At 38.9% G+C, this 27,243-nt stretch overlaps 1 protein-coding gene across 1 annotated transcript; it reads right to left on the bottom strand.

The window, feature by feature from the left end:
* Positions 1-2,322: 2,322 nt before the first annotated feature.
* On the bottom strand, positions 2,323-24,888 carry LOC109928473 (UAP56-interacting factor-like). Its single transcript, XM_048604797.1, has 9 exons — positions 24,750-24,888; positions 18,773-18,930; positions 17,093-17,205; positions 16,739-16,835; positions 9,727-9,785; positions 9,035-9,070; positions 7,729-7,800; positions 6,912-7,038; positions 2,323-3,495 (listed from the first exon to the last, which is right to left on the bottom strand). Exons 1-9 carry the CDS (start codon positions 24,796-24,798, stop codon positions 3,400-3,402), a joined length of 807 nt encoding a protein of 268 aa, XP_048460754.1. The 5' UTR covers positions 24,799-24,888; the 3' UTR covers positions 2,323-3,399.
* Positions 24,889-27,243: the final 2,355 nt, after the last annotated feature.

Below are 27,243 nucleotides of genomic sequence, written 5' to 3'. Positions count from 1 at the left end.
AGGTTGGCAGATAATTGCGTATGGAGTATAGCAATGGTCAGTGCTCGAGCCCAGCCGTTCAAAATCTCTCGATGATTTCAATGTGGGGGAAGACTGTCATATTTCCAAGTATTTAACATAATACTTGGTAGAAATGAGAGTTGTGTGAAGAATACAAAAAGGCTTCAAGGAGATTTAGACAGGATAACTGAGGTTATAAACTTTAGTGCGAGAATGAAGATGCTGCATATTTATCAAACAGAGAGAGATTGGAAAGTGTTGATGTTCTAAGGAACTGCTGTGTATTTGTTCATAAGTCAAAGGTAGCATGGAGGTATAGATAGCAATTCAGAAGGCAAATTATTGACTGTTTCAAGAGTCTTGTTTCAATTTTACAGAACACCGAGACCATACTGGAATATTGTGGCCAGTTCTGAAAGCACTTCCCAAAGGAATTATATACCTCACATGGAGGAAATGCAGCATAGGTTCATCAGACTAATTCCTGGAATGGTGGGATTGTCCTACAAGGAGAGATTGAGGAGACAGGGCTGTCTTTTCTGGAAATGATCTCAAAAATTTACAAAATTCATAAAAGGATTAACAGGAGTAGATCTAGAAAATGAGGTAGTTCATCAGTCATTATCTTAAATTGCAGTGCAGGCTCACTATGCTGAATTGCCTAATCCTACTCTTCTGTCACTAACCTTAGAATGTTCCAGATTATCCAATGATCAATCATAACTGAAAATATACTGTTTTTAGAACCCAATGAACTTTGTCCATGATCTCTGATTAAATTTGCCTTTCTTGTCAATTGTCTGATTGAAATAAACTGTTCACAACTGGTGAACCTTATTAAACCTCAAGCCAAGCTTTCAACTCTTTAAACTCCCTTTCATACGACAATGTGGACTTTCACTTTGTTTGATATAATTTTTGCTCCTCATTCAACCAACGTAACTATAATCCTCTGATGCTTTTATCACCTCCAGAATTTACTATTCCCATCCTGCGTCTTCTCCCTAGTATAAATGCAAACACATCCAAAATACTGATCCCTATAGCGCAACTCACATCAATTTCTGACCCTCTACCATTTCAGTCTCGAAAAATTATTTTGTCCAAATATGATTATTTTAAAATTTTTGCCCTAGTGGTGTATTTTTAAGACAAGGGCAGGATCAAAAACACTCCAGCAGCCCAACGACTCCAAAAAAATGCACATTTCTCCAATTCCAACCCCTTCTATCATATTTTTCACATAACATTTCACCCCCACAAAATCTACAGCCAGTTTGATCTGTGCTTAATAATATTAGATAGACCAGTACATTGGACATGGCAAGGATACTGGCCCTAGCACCATCCAGTCTGTAGTAACAATACTTTTGTTACAGGACTAACTCAGCTTCTATGTGCGGTTCCATATTTAGCTAGATTGCATGTTTTTAATCCATGATGGGGAGTTGCCCAGGTATGTACTGTCCACACAAGGCTGGATAAATTTAATCAAGCTTTCATTCCAATCAGCATTGTTAAATTTGTAAGTGTAGATTAAGTAAGTGAATCTTAATTGAGAAGTATAGGAATCAGACACAGGCCATATAGCATGTCGACCCTGCTCTTCATTCATTTATTAAGCTCACCATCTTCCAAAGTCATTCTCTGACACTAATCCCCACATCCTTTTATATTTTTAAGATCTATTTAACATCTCCGTCTATTAATCTATCTTCTTTATACTCAATGATGGACAATTCGCAACCTTTTGGGAGAAGAAAATTCCAAAGATTTATCACGCTCAGAAGAAATTCCTTCTCATCTCTGCACTTAATAGCTTAACCTTATTCTGAGAGTTCTTGCAATTCGAGTTCTAGACGCCCAAATAAGGAGAAACATTCTTCCTGTATCTAATCTGTAAGGATTCTTTAATGAGGTCACCTCTCATTCTTCTAACTCTTAAAGAATACAGGCCCAGTTTATTTCTAGGACAATCTGCCATCCCAGGGATTAGCCTGGGGAACCTTCACACTTTTCCATGCCAACCAAATGTTTCATTAGGCAATGAGACTAAAACTGTACAGACGACTGCAGATTACCATCTTACCCCATAAAAGCATTTGAGGTTCTTACGCACAAAGCACACAGTCCTTACTATGTTGGGGTAGGGGACTCCATTTCCGATCTGAATGACAAGAATGCACTAGGAATGTCTTCCCCTACCTCGGTAACACATTGGCACAAATGTCAGTATGTAAAGTTCTTCTGAGTTTTTATATAATTATGCACCTGGATTAGGAAGTTTATTTTTGTAAACATTTCCTCATGTAGCACACAACAGGATTTTCAACTTTTTTTTAATGCAAAACAGTACAAGTTGTATATGCAAAACTATGCTCATGTCCCTCATGTAATGTGGCATCGGACAGAGGATTTTAAATTATTAAATGGTTAAGACAGAGGATAACAGCTTGTCCATTTTCAAAACTGGCAAGCTATGATCAAATGTCCCAAGTCATCATATCTCCTGTTTTACAAGTGAAACAAATTAAATCTTTTAAACACTGTACTCATAATTAAAACTGAAAGTTCAAGCATCTAAAATGTCTCAGTACAAGAACTTCACTCAGATGGTCCTATCTTTGTTATTGAGATTTAATACAAAATACCCAAAAATAGTGCTCGATTAGTTGCTGCATAGCCACCTTCAAGGAAATCAAATGCTTTCCCATCTTTAATTTTCAAACATGGCATCTCATTTTCCCAGACTATATAAAGCATAATTTCACATCAACTCCAAATGTTAAGAAACCAACAACCAGAGTCCTGTATTATTATAAAGTTGCATTTTACGTCGAGGTTTTCCGTAGCCACCTTTTGAGAATTCTTATGGTGCTTTATGGTGATTGGACTGACAAGCTTGGAAAATATTTGCAATCACTAATTAAAAGGGACTGCCTTTGGATTCTTTTTGATGAGACATCACTATGCCAATGGACATAACCCTCCTTACAAAACTGTGAAACAAGTAAACTTGAATAAAAAATGTTTCCATATCGAAACGTCAAAAGTCTTCAAAAATACTGGATTTTAAGTTTGTGCTGGATTTAGATATTCTCTTCATCTAATGAATTGTTGCTTAAAATTAACAAACTTCAGTCTTTGCAATGAGACAATTTAAACAGATTGTTCAATATCATCTCCAACTGCCATTCCTCAGGCAAAAGCAAAACTTTAAAACATAATCGGAATGTCAGCAGTTCTTCCACACAGTTACTGTACAATGATCCTTAAAGTACAGTCAAGTAGATCTGCTTATACGTGTATAGTGTCAGTTTGTAACAGCAAATCATTCATTCCATTGTTCCTGGAGCAGCTTCCCAACAATTCTGTCAGATGAAATGTCATTTAGCTCATTTAACCCACAGTCACAAAGCGTCCTCCTTTATTTGGTGTCTCTGCTGTTCTCCGCTCTTTGAGAATGGCAAATCGTTCATTTAAAGTAATGCCAGTCTACAGGAAAATAAAATTATTCTGTGAGATATTTGTCAATGCATTCTATCTGCGTAACTGTCTAAATTTACCAAAAGATGTTAATGTAGATAGATCAACTGGAACAGATAACAGTTCTCATTTTATAATCCTTCCTTTCCTCTCCAAAATGCTTGCCCATGTTGAACCATGTTCCCAATAACCAATAACTGCTATCTCATCCTATTCCCATTTTTCACATGGAAGCCTAAGTGCCTAAGGTAGGCGAGTTCAAGACAAGGTGAGAGGGTAAAGTTTTTTTTTAAAAAAGGACATGGTAGGCATTATTTTATTTTTTTGTTTTTTTTTGAAAAAACAGTTTGGTTATGTATGGAATGAACTGCCAGAGAAAGTGGTAGATGCAGGTACAGTTACAACATTTAAAAGATATTTAGGTAAGTACATGAATAGGAAGTTTTTGGAGGGATAGGAGCCAAACACAGACAAGTGAGACTAGTTTAGTTTACGAACATGGTCGGCGTGGACTAGTTAGACTGAAGGGCCTGTTTCCATGCTGTATTACTCTACGACTAAATTTCACATATACCCTAACATGGATTGCCCTTAATATCCATCTGCACATTTAACAGTTGGAAGATGCCACTTCAATTATTGTTTCCTACTCTAGCAGTGCCAAGGCCATCCATAGCAACTATCAGCAAAAATTAGTTAACAGAGTACAGGCTGTAATTACATTTTAGAATTTGTCTGGCACCCTTTTAGATCAAACATATAAGGGGTGACTTTTGAGGTTTATCAAATCCGGAGAGGTACAGATAAAGGTGAAAAGCCAAGGTTTTTTTCTCCAGGGTAGGGAAGTGTAAAACAAGAGGGCGTAGGTTTAATATGAAGGGGGAAAGATTTACAAGGGACCCGAGGGGCAACTTTTTCCACACAGGGTGGTGCATGTATGGAATCAGCTACCAGAAGAAGTGGTAGAGATGGGTATGGTTACAACATTTAAGACATTTGGACAGGTACTCAAATAGTAAGGATTTAGAGGGATATGGACCAAATGCAAGCAAATGGGATTAGTTAAGTTTGGGATACTTGGTCCTCATGAATGAGTTGAACTGAATAGGGTGTTCCTGTGCTGTATGACTATGACTGTATAATATGGTCAAACCACAAGTCATCAATAAAGGGATTATGAGCAATACCTAAATGGATCAATTAATGTACAATCTTGCTGCGATCTTTGAAATATGCAGTGTGTTGGAGACTAAAATGTAGAAGCACGTAAAAGACAAAACATGGTATTTATTTTTACTGAGGCTGTAAAGGGAAAACCTTCACTGTGGGTTTATCTTTGTGACATATTGGAAGATAATTTAATGATGTGCAATTTATGTTATATTAATGCAAGCAAAGTTAACTAATAGTTAATCGTCTAATACTAAACATTAATGAAACTGGCAATTTCATCTGTTTCTGGGTTCAAACTAAATAACAATCAGATCAGTATATTCCATTGAAGAGCTCAAGGGTATATGTCTTAAGGATAAAATGTCATGTGAGTAAGTTATCTTTGTCGCATTTTTTTTTGGGAGATGCGGCCACACGAATGCTCTCAAAACAGAGGAACTAATTCAACTGGACATACTTTGCATTTGGAACAAGTATGTGACTGGATAAAAATAAAAACAATTAAATACACAGGACTAAACGAATGAATAGATGTGGAAATAAAATGCTTGAAATTATAATGGTTAAGACTGAGTTGAAAGTAGAGATACAAATGAGATCCAGAATGCAAAAGGATGGAGGATCTGAACAAAATGGCAGCAGAATTCTATTTCTGCTGACTCTTCAATTTTGGATACTAGAATTTGTGCGCATCTTAGGCGGTAAATCACACTGCATGATCTCTGTGGAATTCATGTTACAGTGATTTAATTGCAACAGTTCCACATGTCAGTTCCACCATAAATACACAAGTGTTAAAGAAGCAGTTTCTATTTTCACGTTGAATCAGAGGTTAAACTTTAAATGTTCAAGTTTAGTTGAAAAGTACAGTAAAATTCATATTATCCAGAATGTACTGGGTGGTGCCAGTAAATCAAAATGCTGCTCAACCCATTTCAATCTGTAGTAATAGAAAGAATTGTATGAAAACATGTTCTGATGTATACTGCTACTTGCAGATCCTCAGACATTCTTTCCGTGAAAATACTTGGAACTTTCGGCTGGCTCATTTGCAACTGCTTCAGACTGACAACACTGTAGTAACAGTGACATCTGGGGGACGATTAAAGATTTCAGTTGGTGTAGCATTCCATTTGGAAACATGAAGGAAAATGAAAAATTTAGTATAATATTTTTACCAGTTTCTGTGCAAATGTAAATGAACCTAGAAGTTTAAACTGTTGTAACAAAACAGAGATATATACAATAATGAGAGTTTGGATTTCAAATTACTAACAAATGGGTGGTGGTTAGTTCTGTGAATGGATGAAAAAAAGGTCAAAGAATCTTTCCAGAACAGTGACCCAATTCAGTGTGTGTCAGAGAAATGGCTGTTAAGCCCTGAACTGTTAACGGAATAAAAAGGCTTATAGTATAAGGTTTATAAGCACAGGAACAAAAATTGATCTATTAGAGGGGTCCTAAGCCCAAACTGCAATGAATATCCCTGAGCTAGATAAATAATCTCGACTAGGCCCACTTGCAACCCACCTCCCCTTAATCTGTGACTTTCACAAGTCTTGCTGCTTTTATATTTAACTTAGTCAGGGAATCCTAAATGATCTATGGCATGTTGGTTATTTCAACAAAGAGAAAAGCACTTTGAAACAAAGGTTGAAAGTCAGATTGTGAAAGGAAAAGCAGTGAAGAATTTGATTGGAACACTAACTGGACACTAAAATGCACAAAACCACTTTAGGATAAAACTGATTTTAGTAGCAGAATGAATTCTTTATTTTGTACTTGACTTTAAAGCTCTATAACTGAAATTTAATTAAGAGCCCAAGCAAACATTCAGAAGTCATTGTGACATGTATGCAAGTAGCTTAACAATTCATATCTGAGGGTTTCTTCAGTCTGACTTAAGAGATATTGAAGGAGTACATGGCACAAAAGAAAAACATCCAGTTTGGGTTAAAGGGTTGTTGCCCTAGGTCAGCTTCTCTCCAGTGCATGATCCCAGTGGTGTGCTATGCAATTCCCACAAAAGTTAGACAATTGGACTGCCCAAGGGAATATATTATTCTACTCAAGTCCATAATAAATAATTTGCAATCAAATGTCTGGATTGGTGTGACAAGTTTGATGTACAGGCAGAAGTAACTGTCAGAGTGCAGCATATGATGTGCCATTGAAAAACTGGTTGGTACTGTGGTATTTCACAGGAAGAAAACTGAAATAAACAATATTAAAATCCTTTTGCAAATGTTTACCTGTCTTCCAACACTGTTGATATCAAACTCCAGAGGCACTCCTTTTGGTGGATCTTTCTTCTCATCTATTTCCTTTTTTACTGCAAACGGCACCAAAGAAGGACGCCTGATTCGGAACTGTTGGGAACTATGGAAAAATATTCATTATCAAACTGAATAAAACATGTTCTCTTACTTTTGCACAATAACCACTGTTCATGAGGGTGTAATTGAGAGAGGTAGAAAGGGGTTGGTTTGCTCAGTTGACTGGACAGGTGGTCTGTAATGCAGAGTGATGCCAACAGCATGGGTTCAATTTCCACACCCCAAGGTTACTGTGAAGGATTCTCCTTCTCAAACTCTCTCCTTGTCTCAGGTTAAGCCACCAACAGTTGTCTCTCTATTGAGAGCGCAGTCCAATGGTCTGGTGAGAATATGGCAAATTTAATTGAAAAAAAACATTTACTGAGCCAAAAGGAGATATTAGCAGGGGTGAATAATTTTGTTGTTTACAAAGGTTGGTTTTAAGAAGGTTCTTCAAGCTATACAGAAAGATGGAGAAATTAATGTGCAAAATCCAGATCTTCTAAGATTAGCACATCTACCAAACGTAGGGTGGAAGGAAGGAAATATGCATAAATGCCAAAGGGATAGAGAAGTCACACAGCATTAAAAATTTACTGAGGAGGGTGTATGGAGCAATGCTGAAAAGAAAGTAGATCTTAATGTGTTACATCAAATAGATTAGGTTATTGTACTCCTGTATACAATTTAATAGCTAAACTCAAAAGGTAAAGGTCAGAAAAGTAATAAAAATCAAAAGTAAAGAAATACAAACTCTGTATTTTTGGCAGATGGGTTCTGAATGGACACAGTCAAAATTCCTCCACTGCTAACGGGAATGCGACCTCTGAAAGATAGGAGAAACAGCTTTAACCAATCGTGTTTTCAAGTATGTATGTGACTAGCATCATATACATAATCATAAAATAATCTACTTTATTTCATTATATTCCAAAATATACTCTGCATTGTGCTTTCCAAAAATATCTGCCATTTCTGTCCACAAATGCATCCAAGGAATGTTGCATTCATTGAAATATAGAAAACAAAAGCAGGAGTCAGCCACTTAACTCCTTGGGCTGACTGCACCATGCCATGGGATCATGCTTGATCTGATTACACCACATTTCACTTGCTCATTATTCCAACCAGGTGAGGATTGGTGATTGGCTCCTCTCATTTTAACTCCTTTGGTTAGTTGCATAAATGTTTTAACTTATTTTTAAGCATATAGCCGGCACAGCGGCTCTGTGGTTAGCACTGCTGCCTCACAGCACCAGGGACCTGGGTTCGATTCCACCCTCGGACGACTGTCTGTGTGGAGTTTGCACATTCTCTTTGTGTCTAAGTGTTTTCCTCCAAGTGCTTCAATTTCCTCCCACAGTCCAAAGATGTCCAGATTCGGTGAATTGGCCATGCTAAATTACCCATAATGTCCAGGGATGTGTAGGTTAGGTGGATTTGCCATAGGAAATGCAGGGTTACAGGGAGAGGGTACGTCTGGGTAGGATGCTCCTCAAAGGTTTGATGCGGACTCGATGGACGAATGGCCTGCTTCCACAGTGTAGGGGGTTATACATTTAATTCAACCTAGCTAAGCAGATCAAAAATGGAGAAGAGTTAATTCCAAGCTTTTCTTGGGTGACAGTGGAGCTTGACTATCAAACGTGCAAAAATAACAATATATGCCTTTACTGTCAATTTATGCTTTTATTGGATGTGAGCATCACTAGCCAGGTCAACATTTGCTGTCCACCCTGAATTTACCTTGAATTGGGCAGCTTGGTAGATCATTTCAGAGTGCAGTTAAAAACTTTGCTATACTCATTTGTTTCTAAATCTGCACTGAAATTTTAAACATATGAATGAATATTTTTAATTCTATGTGAAAATACCAGCTTCTTTCTATTTTAGGTTAGCTGCATTAAACTTTCAATTGCATAGTTTAAGCAAGACTCAATTTACAAGTACCAACTTGCTTTGTTTTACACATAGCACAACAACTATTCCCTTGTCCACCCAATAATGATTTTGCAATTGAAGATAACATTTTCACTAATCTTCACAATTTAATGACTTACTGGTCAAACGTAGTGGCACTAGAATCGGATAGCCACCTGAAAAATAAAACTTAAAATCAATTTCTATATCTTAAAAAGTTACATTCTTCAAACATTTGCTGTGGCATTATGCATTCTGAAGTCAAGGTAAACAAAAGGGAAAACACTGATTCATCGTCATTTCAGTTACCATAAATCATACAGCAATTTCTGGTTGTGAGAACATGCTCATCAACAATTTTACTGGGTATCTTGCACAACTTGCTTTGAAGCACAGAAATATTGCCCATTAAAAAGACATAGAAATGTTGTGGGGGAAGCAGATAAAAATGGTGTGGAGAGACTCGCAATTTCCACATTCCCTTTTTATTTATTACAATAATCATCTTGCATGAGAATTACCACACAGAATACTCAAAGTAGCCAATACATCAGAGACCTGATTGGATTCTTTCAGAGACAAAAGGCCATAATGAACAAAGACAATAGCAGGAGACATAGGTTCTGAACTTTATCTACAATGAGTTTGAAGGTATCAACTCAAAACAAATGCATGGTCGCAATTTATAGCTATACCTAAATAAATGAAGTACAATCTTGAGATTCTCTTCAGCATCAGGCTTAGTGTTGGAGTGTGAAAACATCATTGAAATATGGGAAGTAATTTTAAGCAGTTTTTTTTTTAAGCAGTTAGTTGAGTTTTTTTAACTTACATTCGTGTCCTTTTGTTAGTAGCTGTTCCTTTCATCCCTTGTTCAGTTTGCATATGCACCTGTATTTGATAGCACAGATCAGACAAGGATTAATTAACAGGAAAAAACAATGAATTCTGGAAATCTGAAATAAAAGCAGTGCTAGGCAAACTCAGCAGGTCTGACCGCATCTGTGCAGAGAGAAACCATTAACGTTTGGAGTCCAATGGCTTCTTCGGAGCTGAAAGGAGCTGGAAAATGACAGTGTAAAGATTTATCTTTTTATTTTTCTGTATTTTTAAATATATACTGAAATGGGAAAAAGACTGTTTTGAAAACAAGAGGATGGTGAAAGGGATTCCTGCACTTCTTAAAAGCAGGTAACTGATACTTGCAAGTGCTATTTACACTGCTGTTTGTTCAAGTGGGGGATGTTACTGTAGACAAGCTGGCATCAGGCAGTGTGCAGGAAGGGCAATTCAGCCTGCAACAAGTAGTTCACTGGTCTGTGGAATGACCAGTTGTTGGTGATAAAGGCATTCTGCTTACCATCAACTATGTGTGAGCACCAGGGTAAGAAGGCTTCAGTTCTCGAGAAAGGGAGATGCTCTCGATAGTTTAAAAAAAAATCTAATGCCCGAAGAAAGCCAGTTTATTTTCTCTCACCAGTAGCTGTAAGCAGTAAGATGCTAGATGCTTTTTAAGTTCTGAAACTGTCACTATATCCCTCCTGCAAGAAAGTGAAAATACCTAGAGAAGACAGAAATCGAGGAGCAGAAATATTTGGCAAACCAAAGGGATCATCAAGTAAACCATGGGGGCAGGGAGCTTGACCTACATTCCCAGTCTTTCCCTGCACCCATAAAACCCATTTTGAAATGGGTGTGTAGGGAGAGTTTAAGGGGGTTAAAGTTTTAACCAGTGGGGTCATTTGTCAGAAGTTCACAGATTCTAGCTGTAAGTGAACAACTGTTTACTTGTAATAAATAATCCTTGATAAGTACAGACACCTCTTCCATGCTTTCTATCAACCCGAGTATAAAAGGATAAAGATAAATGAGGGAATTTTGTGCATTTTTATAAAATCTTAATCTTACAAAACTGTGAGCAATGCTTAACTGTATTTACGCTTCCAAAACAAAAGTCAATTTTCTGCTCAAGTGGTCTACAGTGAACAAAAACTCAATGTTTGTGGAAAATGTACTACTTTCTGAATTTGCACTAAACAGGATTAGTACTGCTTGAACCCTATTAACAGGCTATAAAATTGAGCTTAATTAATCTAATGAAAGAACATGATGAAGAAAGTGGAGAATAGTTAAATTGCTGTACAAATCCACAGTTTCGCTCATGATCTTCAAAAAACAGAACCTATATTGACCCACTAGATTTGATCCGTAATAGTCAACATTGTTTGACTCTTACTGTCCTCTAAAGTTGCCTAGCAGGTTAAAACAGATCCAGTCTCCACCAAGTAGAATTGAGCAACAGTTGCAACCTGCCCATCACAACGTTCAGTCATATGAAGACTTATTCAAATTTATGAACTTTGCAGTGAGTGCAGGTATATAATAAACAAAGCCAAAGAAAAACAATGCCCACATGTCAGATTTAGTACAAAGTGTAGAGGATGAGATTCAACAACAAAAAAAAAATTGTGTCTTCAAGTAGGCAAAAGGCCCAGTATGCCCAGAAAACGGGGAGAAGCTTCGTCAGAATTCACACTCCTAATCACTATTCAGTATTGCTTCCAAACTGAAATGGATTAACTAAAATACCTTTGGTCATTGATGCATGGTAACTCAGTGGTTAGCACTGCTGCCTCACAGCACCAGGGACCCAGGTTCAATTCCACTCTTGAATGACTGTTTGTGTGGAGTTTACACATTCTCTGTGTCTGCATGAGTTTCTTCTGGATGCTCTGGTTTCCTCCCACAGTCCAAAGATGCGCAGATTAGGTGGATTGGCTACACTGAAGTGTCCAGGGATGTGTAGTTTAGGAGGATTAGCCATGGTAAATGTAAGGTTACAGGGATAGATTGAGAGCGTGTCTCGAAGGGATGCTCTTTGGAGGGTCTGTTTTGACTTGATGGGCTGCATGGCTTCTTTCCATCTGGTAGGGATCATATGATTCTTCTTATATGATTCTAAATTCAAGTTTCCACCACCAGAACAACTATTTGGGCAAAATATAAAAGGATATTCTCATGTTTTTGGCATTGTACTCCCATGCATCAACACCATCAAGAAAGGATGAAAAATATTCAGGCGAGGAAGGAGTGAAATGAAAAATCCAAACACAGCAGCAACCACCAGAAACCTGAATGTTACATCAAGTAAATGGACATACAAAAGTTATTCAAATTAATAAAAGAACAGTTTTCAAAAAAGGTCACACCCTTGGGGATTTTCATTTTGAAACTGACATTCAAAGCAAATTCATTTAGTTTCAAAGATTCATATTACAAATGTATGAATACAACATAGGAACAGAAGTAGACCATAAGATAAAAGACCATAAAATATTGTGGAGCAGAATTAGGCCATTCAGCCCATCATGTCTGCTCCACAAGTTGATCATGGCTGATGTGTTTCTCAACCCCCTTCTGACTTCTCCCCATAACCCTCGATCCCCTAATGAATCGAGAACCTATCTGTGGCTTACATACACTCAATGACTTGGCCTCATGCAGCCTATTAAGCCTGCTGTGCTATTCAATTAAATCATGGTTGATCATCTTCCTCAATGCCCCTTTCCCACACTATTTCCGTATCCGTTGATGTAATTAGTCTCCAGCAATCCAATAATTTCTGTCTTGAACATACTCAGTGATTGAGCTTTCACAGCTCTCTGGAATAGATAGCTCCAAAGATTCACCACCTTCTCAGTGAAGAAATTCCTCCTCATTCCAGTTTTAGATGAGCTACCCATCATCCTGATATTATCTCCCCTGGCTTGAGATTCATCCACAAGGGCAAACATCTTCCAAGAGTCACCCCTCATTCTACAAAACTTGAACGAGTATAGATCAAGTCTGCTCAATGTGTCCCCATAAGAATATCCTACCAGTCCATGGAGTAACCTGGTGAACCTCCACTGCACTTCCTTCTTTAATAAAGGGGAGTAAAGGAGTACATAATATTCCAGATGAGGTCTCATCAAGGCTCTATACAGCCACAGTAAAACATCTTTACTCCTATACTCAAACACCCTTGCAAAAAAAAAGGCTGACGCACCATTTACTTTCCGAACTGCTTGTTGCACCTGCATTCTAAACTACGGTAGAAGTTGCTGGAAAAGCTCAGCAGGTCTGACAGCATCTGTGAAGAGAAATCAGAGTTAACGTTTCAGGTCCGGTAACACTTCCTCAGGAACCGAAACGTTAACTCTGATTTCTCTTCACAGATGCTGCCAGACCTGCTGAGCTTCTCCAGCAACTTCTGTTTTCATTCCTAATTTACAGCATCCACAGTTCTTTCGGTTTTTACTAACCTTTAGTTACTCACAAGCAGGGACACTCAGATCCCTTGGAATATCCACACTTCCCAACCTCTCACCATCTAAGAAATATTTAGCTTGTTTTTTCCTTATATTAAATTGAATAACTTAAACATTGTTATTGGGACAAGTGTGAAGTCGATTCACTTGGCCTGTCCAGGTCCTCTTGAAGCTTCCTTGCATCATCCTCACAAATTAGGTTCTCACTCAAACTCGCATTATGAGCAAATTTGGAAGATTATAATACGTAACCGATCCCAAATCATTGTGAACAGTTTGTGAACAGCTACGAATGTACACTGATCCTTACAGCAACTTGCTCATGACAACCTGTCATCCTGACAATGATCTGTTTATTCCCACATACTGCTTTCTATCTGCTAACAAATTCTCAATCCATTCGAAGATATTTTCCCCAATTCGATGTGCGCTAATTTTATCAACTTCCTGTGCGAGACCTTATCAAAAGCCTTCAGAAAAATCCAATAGACCACAGCCAGTGATTCTTTTTCTATGGTCCAAGTAACACCCTCAAAAAAAAACTCCCAACACATTTGGCAAACATAATTTCCTTCTCAAACTCATGCTGATTCTGCCCAATTTTACTATTCTTTTCAGAATGTCCAGTTATCAGATCCATTATAATCACTTGTAACATTTTTCCTAGTACTGACACTAGTTGTTGTCCACTCTACCTTCCCCCTCACCCAATTCAAGCCCATCCCCACAAACAGCAGGGTTATATTTGCTACTTTCCCGTCCACAGGAACTTTTTCACAACCTACAGAATTTTAAAAACATCAACTATCTAGCCACCCTTTTAACATGCTGGGATGAAGCGCACCTGGTCTACAGGATTTAACAATCTCGAAGGAGGGTAATACCCGAAACGTTGACTGTTTCTTTCCTCCAGATGCTGCCTGGCCTGCTGTGTTCTTCCAGCCTCCTGTTTGTCTACCTTGGATTCCAGCATCTGCAGTTTTTTTAATCTATCAACCTTCAGCCCAGTTAACTTTCCAAGTACTGCCACTTAACTAATCCTGATTTATTTTAGTTCCTCAGCTTCAAACGTCTCTATTTCTAGGAGATCTTTTATGTCTTCAATGCCACAAAATTCTGACTGCACTCCTCAGAGGAATTGATGCCTTTACAAGTTCCAAAACGCAAAATCAATTAGCCAACATAATCTCAGGGGACTCCTGCACTATCTTCCTCATTTTCTTAGATAGCCTGACAATCACCTATTCCACTTCTCCCTCCCATGCTTCTAGACTACGGGTGTGACAACTTCTCTTTCCATGTAGCACTTACCCTTGTGGATAAATCACTGACTCCAACCGCTACTCAAGCGCCAAAACCTGGCACTCCAATTTCTGCAGCTAGTGCAGGGATTGTTACATGGTCATCTAAGTCACCGGTAGCATCCAGTGCATTCCACACATTCTGGAACAAGCATTCTACACAAGTGCATCACCAAAACACTGGTCTTTTTACTGCAGAGGAAACTGAGGAAGCACACGAGCTGGACAACAGGTTAATCAAAAATTTTATCTAACTACCTTTGGGGGAAGAAATCAAATTTTTATGTACGACTTTCTTTTAAGAAATACAGGGAGAAATAGTCATTTGGATACAGAACTGGCTCGAAGGTAGAATACAGAGGGTGGTGGTGAAGGGTTCCTTTCCAGACTGGAGGCCGGTGACCAGCGGTGTGCCACAAGGATCAGTGCTCAGTTCACTGCCTTTCATCAATTATATAAATGATTTGGATGTGAACATAGGAGGTATGGTTAGTGAATTTGCAGATGATAGCAAACTTGGAGGTGCAGTGGACAGCAAAGAAGGTTACGTCAGAGCACAATATGATCTTAATCAGATGGGCCAATGGACAGCAGATGGAGTTCAATTTAAAAAGGCAAATCAGGGCAGGACTTATACAATTAATTGTAAGGTCCAGGGGAGTGTTGCTGAACAAAGAGACCTTGGAGTGCAGGTTCATAGTTCCGTGAAAGTGGAGTCACAGACAGATAGGATAGTGAAGGTGTCTGACGTGCTTGCCTTTATTGATCAGTGCACTGAGTGTAGGAGTTTGGAGGTCATGTTGTGGCTGTACAGGACATTGGTTAGGCCATTTTTGTAATACTGCATGCAATTCTGGTCTCCCTGTGATAGAAAGGATGTTGTGAAATTTGAAAGGGTTCAGAAAAGATTTACGAGGATGTTGGCAGGGTTGGAGGGTTTGAGCTGTAGGGATACACTGAATAGGCTGGGGCTATTTTCCCTGGAGTGTGGGAGGCCAAGGGGTGATCTTATACAGGATTACAAAATTATGATGGGCATTCATCGGGTGAATAGACATGGTCTTTTTCCCAGGGTGCGGGAGTGCAGAACTAGAGGGCGTAGGTTAAGGTGACAGGGGAAAGATTTAAAAGGGATCTAAGGGGCAACTTTTACACACAGAGGGTGATGCGTATATGAAATGAGCTGCCACAAAGTGGAGGAGTCTGGCACAATTACAACATTTCAAAAGCATCTGGATGGGTATATGAATAGGAATGGTCGAGGGGGATATGGGTCAAATGCTGGCAAATGGGACTAGATTAATTTCGAATATCTGGTCGGCATGGACAAGTTGAACCAAAGGAACTGTTTCCATGCTGTACAGCTCTATGACTCCAAGTAACATAGGCAAGAGAGAGAATGCATCACCTGAGGAAGACAAACTCTGAAGTTGACAGGACAAAAACTGTCATTCTTCACTTAATGATATTGGATGTATCTTACAATATTATTTTCATAAGACTGCCTAAAAATTGAACCTCCACAGTGTTATGGACCAGATCATCACCTGTCAAAATATCTTAAAAAGATAGCCTTGACCCTAACTTTTTCTTATCTTCAAGGCAAACGTGAAGTGTCTATTCCAGATGCAATATGACCGGTCAAACTACTCAACATTAAGCAAAACACAATTTATTTCAACACTCTAGTTAAAATGCAACCAATGAAGAACTTAGAATAACAACTCTATTGGAAAACTTAATAGAATAATATATACAGTAACGATTACTAATTATCTATTCCAATATAGCAACATCCCATAAACACATTCCTTGACAAAAATAGGAAAATTCAGACACAGATTCTCACATACAGTTCTCCAAACCAGGATTAAAACATCAAGAGAAAATTCAGAGAGAGTAGCAGCCAGGAGATATGTACTGAAGCTTCCAACTCCAGTTTTGATGCTACTGAAAACTCAAAACCAGAATTCCCAACCTGAGAGAGCTGGCCACACCCATTCAAAAAACCCAAGGCCTCCCAAGCTGTTTACTCAAGTGGTATTACCTAGTCAAGCTCTGCACCTCTTGTTCAATTTTGCTCTTAAAAGAAACCAGGACAAAATAACCTCTTAAAGTTATAGCTGTTATTGTCTCTGTTATCAATGTATATTCATAATATGCTTAGTGAACAAAAATAGATTTTCTGAAATGGAGATGTTGAGCTATTTCTTTCAGGTGAACTTTTCCATACCTTTAGGCCTCTTCTGAAAAGAAATGTAGCTTGTCGCACTTCTTTGTTTTGCTGTATCTTTGCTGGAGTCCTGAAGGAATTGGTTTGTACTGGGTTCCTGAAAATCATATGGTATGAAAGATTATAATTGCACGGACATAACCTTAGAGAATGACGAATCTAAATCGTGTTTGCTTTAGTCCTAACGAAATGTAATTATTTCGGGTAGTTTTCATGGTTTGTCTGAATCTCCCTTAGTTACAGTAACATTTGTGGTCCCAACGTGCTGGAATTACTTTAGCCTTTATGCTCCACTATTAAACAGTGCCCCCCTACACTCACCATCCTAAACTTGACACTTAATAGTCTCCTCACCTGCTCTTCAGCTGGATTGAATGCTTCAGCGTTGGCATGCATCTCCACTGTTCTTCATTCCGTCTCAGCACTGACATGGTGCTCTGGAGCGGAGCTCTTGATCTCTGTCCAGCCTGCTGAAATCATTTAGAAGAAATCAACACCAAATACAGACAGCCTGGAGGAGAGGATTGGAAGTGGGAAGGGAGGAGAGAGATGAAATCAGATTTCTTATAAAATCAAACCTCACACCAAAATGTATCAATTTACAAAAGTTTGAATGGGTCTCCAAATGTACATTTGCTTCATATTGTGATTGATTTAATTTTAACTTGCGTGTATCTGTTAGTTTAACAATTTGACCTTATCGTTAGACTAAAACGTATCTTTTAAGAATGCTTAATATGAAATTAGTTGATCTTTACATTGATAACTCGCAGCTACTTCCTATCTGATTTTATATTTAGTTCTCTTTTTACACCAGTTTATTTAAGTACCGCAAATTACTATTGTATACAGTAATGCAATGATTATGCCACTAGATTAGTGATCCAGATTTTGCGTTACTGCTTATAAAAAGGGAACTGGTTCACCAATTGACAGTAAAACATTTTGAGGTAGTGAAAATTCCATATAAAAGCAAGTCATTTGGAACAGAAACTGGCGTATTTAAATCTATATGGTCTGCATGTGACACCTTGGTCTCACATCAATGTGATTGATTTAACTACCCTTTGAAGTAGCCCAATAGGCCACTCACCTTAAGAAAAGCCCCATAACATTCTCAGGACAGCTAAGGATGAGCAATAAACACCAATATTAACAGCCAGCAAATAAAAGCCCAAGGACTGATTGAAACTTGCGTCGTAAATTGAGTAGAATCTATACACGTAATTCTTGCTTCTAAACACTGTGCCATCAAAATAATGCAAAAAAACTAAATATTCCACAATTGGGATCAGCACCCATAAAAAAGGCATGGCAAAAACAGAACCAACATCAGTCTGGGTTCCCACTCAAATCATTCTTCAACTACCGTGGCTGGGAAGCAAAGATTGTGAAAAACGGGCAAGAAAGAATCAGTTTTGACTCGAATGTCTCGTGTTGTGCAGTCTGCTGATACCATCTAGACAAAGTATCTAGTATGTATTACAGCAGGGAGACAAACAGGTGACATACGAAATTTAAATTTTTGACAGCAACAAGCTCTTTTTCTTTAATATTCCCGTTCAATTATACAGGATCATCTCAATTGGCAACTGCATCTCTTAGTAACTGAATGCAATAATTAGTGCAAAGACATTTTGTTCAATTGCTGTCATTCCAAATTATGGAGATCAAACCAGGTGGCTACTGAAAAAAATAAACACCAACGGTTCTTCTCGCTTTACGCAGTGAATCTCCTATGACTGGCTCATCAGGAATTGCAAACCATCTTTGTTTTAAAACAGGCTAAGCCAATTTAAAGATCAGATTTGCAGCAAAGCAGAACACCATAATACTTCTGAATTTTTTTTAAAAGAGGTAAATACCCACCATCTGGTGGAAGTAGGAATATCTGGTTTACCACTCACATTGATTGGTTTCAGTCACAATCACAATCATTTAAATATTCAGATTTTATCGCACACATAATTGTTCTCAACAACTGAATGGATCATAAACAGTAAATGCAAACCAATGAATCCCTGTACAATTTACCTTCCGACTTGGTGCTGCCCTGTTTAATGGGTTGATCCACTTCCGTAGCATTAAAGCCTTCCTTGCTGCCAGGCCAGTTATTACACCATGAAACCGTCGCCGCCATGGACCAGAACCTCTCCTCTTTCCAACAGGTACCTGTCTATTTACAGCTGTTCCTGCAATGGTTTATGACACAATTGCTTATTTAAACATTGAATTTTTGATCATTATGCTCAGTTAAATATGACATGTGAAGACCTCTTAGGATAAATATTGAACAGTTTTTTAAAACAGTTCACATTACAGAAGAGGAAGTTCTGGAGGTCATGAGAATACAAGGGAGGATAAACCTTTGGGACCTGATCTAATGTATCCCAGAACGCTGTGAGAACTAAGGGAGGAAATTGTGAGGCCCCTTGCAGAAATACTTGCATCATCTATAACTACAGGTGAGATGTCTGATGACTCGGGGGATGGCTAATGTTGTGCCTTTTTTTTAAGAAAGGTTGTAAGGAGAAATTGGGGAATTATAGACCTGCGAGTCTGACTTTGGTTGTAGGTAAATGGTTGGAGGCGATTGTAAAAGATAGGATTCATGGACATTTAGAGAGGCAGAAATTGATCAAGGATAGTCAGTATGGTTTTGTATCAGGAAAATTGTGTCTCACAATCTTGACTGAGTTTTTTGTAGAAGTTACCAAAGCGATTGCTGGGGGCAGAGCTGTAGACATTGTCTACTTTGACAAGGTTCCGCATGGTGGACTAATTAGTAAAGTTAGATCACATGGGATTCAGGGTGAGCTTGCCAATTGGATCCATAATTGGCCTAACGGGAGGAGACAGTGTGGTGGTGGTAGAGGGTTGCTTTTTGGACGAGAAGCACGTCACCAGCGGCCTTCCACACGGATCGGTTCTGGGCCCTCTTTTGTTTGTCATTTACATAAAATGATTTATATGAGAATGTAGAAGGCTTGGTTACTAAGTTTGTGGATGACACCAAAATTGGTGGGATGGTAGACAGTGAAGAGGGTTTTCTAAGATTACAAAGGGATCTTGATCAAATGAGTCAATAGGTTGAGAAATGGCAGATGGAGTTCAATTTGGACAAATGCAAGGTATTGCATTTTGTTACAACAGGAGCAGGACTTCTACAAATAAAGGTAAGGCCTTGGGCAGTGAAGAGGGACCTAGGGGTTCAAGTACATAATTCTTTGAAGTTTGCATCACATATAGACAGGGTGGTTAAACAGGCGTTTGGCTTGCTTGCTTTTGTTGCTCAGACCTTTGAGTAGAAGAACATAAAACATAGAACATCAAACAGTACAGCACAGTACAGGTCCTTCAGGCCACAACGTTGTGCCGAACTTTTATCCTAATCCTAAGGTTTATCTAACCTCCACCCCAACTTATACTATCATCCATATGCCCATCTAATAGCCACTTAAAATGCCCCTAATGAGGCCGACTCCACTACCCTCTCCGGCAATGCATTCCACGTCCCTACCACTCTCTGAGTAATGAACCTACCTCCACTCACTTTAAAACAATGCCCCCTCGTAATAGCTAACTTCACCCAAGGAAAAAGTCTCCGACGGTCCACTCTATCTATACCTCTGACCATTTTGTACACCTCTATCAAGTCACCTCTCATCCTTCGTTGTTCTAAAGAGAAAAGCCCTAGCTCTCTCAACCTTTCCTCGTAAGGCCTTCCCTCCATTCCAGGCAACGTCCTGGTAAATCTCCCCTGCATCTTTTCCAACGCTTCCACATCTTTCCTGTAATGAGGCGACCAGAATTGGACACAATACTCCAGATGTGGCCGAACCAGGCTTTTGTATAGCTGCAGCATAACTTCACAGCTCTTGAACTAAATCCCTCTATTAATGAAAGCTAACACACCATACGCCTTCTTAACAACTCTATCCACCTGGGTGGCAGCTTTCAGGGAACTGTGGACATGAACCCCAAGATCCCTCTGCTCCTCCACACTGTCAAGAATCTTTCCGTTAACCCTGTATTCTGCTTTCAAGTTTGTCCTTCCAAAATGAATCACCTCACACTTTTCAGGGTTAAACTCCATCTGCCACTTCTCAGCCCTGCTCTGCATCCTATCAATGTCCCTTTGTAACCTAGAACAGCCCTCCGCATTATCCACAACTCGACCCACCTTCTTATCGTCCGCGAACTTACTAATCCACCCTTCTACTCCTTCATCCAAATTATTTACAATGTTTTTTTTTGCAGCTTGCTGAAGTCTACTCTCTGGAAACAGCGACTGCCCTGATGCAAATCTTGGCCACGTCAGCCAATCAGCATCAGCGGTCTGCTGGCCAGTTCTGGATATTTGCCTTCAGTAGAACACAGAGGGAGTCTCTCTGAGGTCCACTGTCCGGAACAATCAGCTTCACAACTCGGAAGCTCTCTTCCATGCACTCGCCTTCATTTGAAGGCAGACTGCGGCTTGCTGAAGTCTACTGTCAGGAAGCAGCATCTGCACTGATGCGAGTCCTGACTACATCAGGTAATCAACAGCAGCGCTTGGCTGCCCAGTGGCAAGAGTTGGGAAGTCATGTTGAGGTTGTACAAGACTGCTGGAGTAGAAATGTGTCCATTTCTGGTCATCCAGTTATAGGAAGGATATTATTAGGCTAGAGAGTGTTCAGAAGAGATTTACCAAGATGTTGCCAAGTATGGAAGGTTTGAGTTACAAAGAAAGGCTGGATAGACTGGGACTTCTTTCACTGGAGTGTAGGAGGTTGAGAGGTGACCTTATGGAAGTGTATAAAATCATGAGGGGTATAGATAGGGTTAATGGTCGGTGTTGTTTCCCTAAAATGGAGGATTTCAAGACTAGGGGCATATTTTTGAAGTAAGAGGAGAAAGATTTTAAAAAAAAAGACATGAGGGGCAAAGTTTTTATACAAAAGGTTGTTCACGTGTGAAATGAACTTCCTCAGGAAGAGGTGGATGCAAGCACAGTTACAATGTTTAAAAGATACACAGATAAGTACATGAATAGGAGGAGTTTGGAAGGATATGGGCCAGGAGCAGGCACATGGGACTAGTTTAATTTGGAATTATGTTTGGCACAGACTGGTTGGACCGAAAGGTCTGTTTCCATGCTGTATGACTATAATACACTGATCTGATGGTTTAGGAACAACAGAATGCCTCAATTTCAGAGAATGTACTTCTCATACAGCCCATCATTTGATGTTTTCTTAAACAGGAATGGTCAATGTGAACTCAATGTTTGTTGTTCAATGCTGTGGACCGAAGTAAATAGAACTAATTAATGACCACATGCACTAATTTTAATCAATGAATGAATTTATATCAATCCTGTCCATTCTATAGCAGACTGAGAAGTAAATCTAAGATCATCAAGACAAAAAGAATCTTTAAATGCCAAAATGACGAAGTCATGTTATGGTTCCAGTTGAGGCGAGTAATTTTTTTCTTTTCTAGACATCCAAAAACCTAATTATTTACCAAAAAGCATACAGTCACAAAGCTCACTATTTAAACTAAAAGAATTTTACTGTACAAAAGAAAACAAAGAACATGACTACTAATAACAACACCATCTTAAACAGTCAGTTACATAAAATAAATTAAAAATACACTGAACACAATTACTTAAATTCTAAACGCAACTTGTCAATTCAAAATTTCCTCCTACACCCCTAAAATGTTTAATTATGTCAGATTAACCACTTGATCTGTGTATTGCTTCAAGGATTCATTCAATAGGTTGAGATTTCTTGGGCCTTCCACTTGCTTCTGGCAAGGTTGATATTTAAAATCTCCGCAGATGGCCACACAGACTGCCAGATCAACACAGACATTGCTAATACGCCAAACCGATTCACCTCTGGTCAGAATTCAAGTGTTTTGTAAACTATGGCGTGTTCTTTAACTTCGGGTAAAGAAGTTAGGAACTCTCACCGTCTTCCTCCCTTTCTACGTGTAAGATTCTAGAATCCTATGCATTTTAGTTGAGTCCTTCAATTATCAAGATTTTCAAATGCTTTTGGCTCGCACACAGAAACTAAAATTAATTCCCTGCAGCCAGCTTGTTCCAAATCAAACTGTTTGAATACAAAACCACACATACATAGTAATCTAATCAACTACAAATAACTTCTTGTTCATCCATTGCTTTTTTTAAAATCACTCAGTTCCCAGTCAGCTTGGTCACATAATATTTCCTGAAAGTGAGTTGTAGTTTACTAATAATCTTTTAAGAACAAGGTTACTATGGAAGACATGACCAGCCCAACTAATAGATTTCTCCCCAAATGCCCCTGGTTGTCATGTAAAAGCTTGTCACCCACGCTAATCTCAAAACTTAAAAAAAACCCAAAACAACACAGTATTCCAGTGTTACAGCAAATTCAATCACGACACTCGTAAACCAATCTCACCTCAATCAGATGAAAACACAATATAGTGTGGCTGCTGGAGATTTGAAATAAAAACAAAGTGTTGGAAAAACTCAGCATGTCTGTCAACATCTGTAGAATATGCAGTGTTAATGCTTAAGAATGCAATAATACCCTTCTTCTAACAGACTTCTTTTTTATTCCCTCCACACCGAGTGCCTTCATAAGTCAAATGAAACTCAAGAAATGTCTCAAAGCCTCTAGCCTAAAATTCGCTTTGAATTATTAACTAATCCAGATTCACCCCTGTCAAACACAAATTTTCTTCATCCTCCCCACGTATTCAACTCATACTATAATACCAGTTGGATGAACGGCAGGAACGTTTCAACATATTCTAAACATAGTCCTACAAAACCAAAGACTTAGTAGCTTCCACAGCCTATTTATCCATCTGAAGAATTCCTGTCGACTGTAATGCTAAGGTCAACTAACATCCAAGTATGCACCTTCCAGCAGTGAAAAATGGTCATGGGCAGGACAGGTTTGCTTTTTTTAAACCTCCTTTCGCTCAAAGCTAACTGGTAAACTTTAAAACTGTGGCATCCACGCTGGCAAATATAAGCAAAAAAACCACTAAGCTAAGAGTAAACCTGGAATTATTTTTAATAGGCAGTTAAGTTACAGGCATGAACTCTGAAGAAGGGTTTTAGAAGGGAACTTTTTGATAATTAATCATAGTCCACAAGGACTGCTCATACAGCTCGAGGGGCAACAATCCACATAAATCTGGGGCAAGCCAAGTAGGCAGGCCTCCATAAGTCATTATAGCCCGTATGGAGATTAAACACACGCCAAACGAGTTAGCCAACCTGAACAAGATGACATCATAATTCTTTTATTTCACTCAAGGGTTCTGTTTAAAATGCATTTTCATTTTTTCCATCGATGTATTAAAAAGAGTATTGATACGAAGAGATTACATGCAAGGAAAACAAGATGAATCCAGACATAATTGTTTTTTAAAAATTATACAAGCTTCAACTTTGACAGAATAAATGACCAAGTGTCCAACTGTGCTTAACGCACATAGGCTCCAGCATTCCAGGGAATTCTCGGCTTACTTTTTTAAATTCATTTGTGGGACTTGGGCATTGCTGGCCAGCATTTATTACCTGCTCCTAGTTGCACTTGAGAAGGTGGTGGTGAACTGTCTTCTTGGACCGCTACAGTCCACCTGCTGTGGGCTGCCCACAATGCAATAAGGGAGGGAATTCCAGGATTTTGATCCAGTAACAGTGAAGGAACGGTGACATATTTCCAAATCGGGATGGTAAGCAGCTTGGAGGGGAACTTGGAGGCGGTGGTGTTCCCATGTATGTGCTGCCCTTGTCCTTCTAAATGGAAGTGGTCGAGGGTCTGGAAGGTAATCGCTGAGGATCTTTGGTAATTTCTGCAGTGCATCATGGTAGATAGTACACACTGCTGCTACTGAGCATTGATGGTGGAGGGAGTGGATGCTTGTGGATGTAGTACCAATCAGTGAGACATTTGTTCATGACAAAACATACTATGAAGTTCCCGTTCAGTCCAGAAAGTTCTAAACTTACCAAATCGCTGTGGAATTCCACTCCAACTGCTTGATCTCTTCTGTTGCATTTTGAATTGGAGAGATCCATTTAACGCCCGTTTTCCCTTCAGTGGCAGAGGTTTCTTTACATTCCGCTGTTGTTTATTCAGTTTAATTATATCATCTGTTGTACCATAACATAAAGTCAAAGGATGCTTTGAAAGTCCATTGTATTCAATGAAAAGAACTATTTTGAAAACACCAACTAAGTAACAGCAGCTGTCTTAAAATCAAGTATCTATCACAGCATCAGAGGGGATACCACAAACAACTCCTCTGTTTCGAACTGGCAAGGGGAGAGAGACAATCTACTGAGGCTCCTGTACCAACTTGAAATACAACAGTGATTGTCAAGTGAGGAGAGCATCAGGTTTAGCTGTGGTACCACCCGAAACTAAAGTAGCCAGGGAAATGCTCAAAATTAAATTTTGCATAAGACGAATGGCATCTTAGGGGGCATGCGCTGATGCAAGAGGAGTCATTTCCACAAAAATCAGTACCTTCAGGAAAATGGAAGAAAAAAATTGGGAAAACAGAAATAATTCCATGCAAATTTTTGTCAAAGCCAAAAAACTTGTTCTCCAGATCCAGATGATGAGCAATAGAAATGTAAAATATTTTACAGATTTATACTTCAACATTTGTTGATCGAGAACATCTGAAAACTTCTACCCACAGTTGAGATGGGACTTTTTAAAACAGAAGTTTCTGCACTGGAGTCTGTTCTATCCTTGTAAATATCAGCAAAAGCACAATCATCGGAACCCTGCAGCCCAACGGTATCAATGTGGATTTCACAAGCTTCAAAATCTCCCCTCCCCCTACTGCATCCCAAGACCAGTCCAGCTCGTCCCCGCCTCCCTATCCTGTTCTTCCTCCCACCTATCCCCTCCTCCCACCTCAAGCCGCACCCCCATCTCATACCGACTAACCTCATCCCGCCCCCTTGACCTGTCCGTCCTCCCTGGACTGACCTGTCCCCTCCCTAACTCCCCACCTACACTCGCCTTTACTGGCCCCATCCCCGCCTCTTTGGCCTGTTTGTTTCCTCTCCACCTATCCTCTCCTCTATCCATCTTCTATCCGCCTCCCACTCTCTCCCTATTTATTTCAGAACCCCCCTCCCCTCCCCCTTTTCTGATGAAGGGTCTAGGCCCGAAACGTCAGCCTTTCTGCTCCTATGATGCTGCTTGGCCTGCTGTGTTCATCCAGCCCTGCACCTTGTTTTATCATATCACATCACTGAGTTTATGATCAAAGTTTCTTGTACTAACATAATTCTTGGACCTCCCAGAAAGTTTGAGGGAAACTTGCTCCCACCTTCAAGTAACAGAATTATTCCCTTGCTAGTGCATTGTAGTTGCACCACATCATAGTTCAACAACTCAAAACACTAAAGGAAACAACTCCCAATCATTAAGCAAAGAATCCTGTTGAAAATTATGCATACATAGAAGCGTCAATTGGAGGCTGGGATTCACCACAACTTGTGATGTACCAAAAAATGTAATAAACTACTAATGTTCCCAGGTAAGGAACAATCGTGATTACAGAATACTCCAGAACATAAAATTTCTAAACACAAATGCCATTTGATTTATAACCTGCCATCAAGGATCACTGAAACCTTGCTCAACTGGAAACTTATAAAGACATGAGAAATGTGACTGAACTTTTGGTCATTACTATTTCAGTGCTGTTATTATAACAAAATGTGTTGGTTAACACTCACCTTTGGGCCTCTCAATTGAAAACAATAGAACATCTCTAAACCATCTGAGAGTTGGTCAGAGAACAAAGTTTCTCTCAAACCTGATGTTCTCTGTCATATTCAAAACAGCTATAAGATGACTTGAAAGAATCTCAAATTAAAAAACAACAAGTCATGTACAGTTCAGAAAGGGGTAAAAAAAAAGCTTCAAACAACCACTGGCACACCTCTGGGAACTAGTTGCAGGTTGAAATACTGTGTAAAATTTCTTGCTTGCTCTTAAACTGGATATTTCTTTGCAGTGTGATCACCCAATGTGACGATTGAGTTTGAGGTAAAAATCTACATGACTTTTGAATATGCAGTTTTAGTGATAATTGGAAGAGGTACAGACCCGCTATTATTTAATTACATCAGAATAGGTTAAAAGTTATGAATAACTTACTCCTGTTTCAACATCTGAAGGCAATGCAATGTGAAGACTAATTAAACATCTAAGTAAGCATCAATAAATATCCACATTTGTATAGGATTTACTACTACACAATATCATGGCACAATGGAGTACTGCTTAAATTTTATTGGCATAAAGTACAAACTGATTTTCAATAAAAAGCAACAGCCTCAAAATATTGTTTGTGTTTTTTTATATTTCACCTATTTTTCAAATCAACTGGTTCAGAAATGCTACTACAAACCTATTGCTCCCAATCTAACCTAAAATTGAGTCTTGCTACTACATTGCCTTGCAAGGATTTCTAAG

Source organism: Rhincodon typus, chromosome 13 (assembly GCF_021869965.1).
Source record: "Rhincodon typus isolate 14 chromosome 13, sRhiTyp1.1, whole genome shotgun sequence".
NCBI classification, from domain to species: domain Eukaryota; kingdom Metazoa; phylum Chordata; class Chondrichthyes; order Orectolobiformes; family Rhincodontidae; genus Rhincodon; species Rhincodon typus.
The sequence above is the reverse complement of the archived record's forward strand: the minus strand, read 5'-3'. Positions and strand labels throughout refer to the sequence as shown.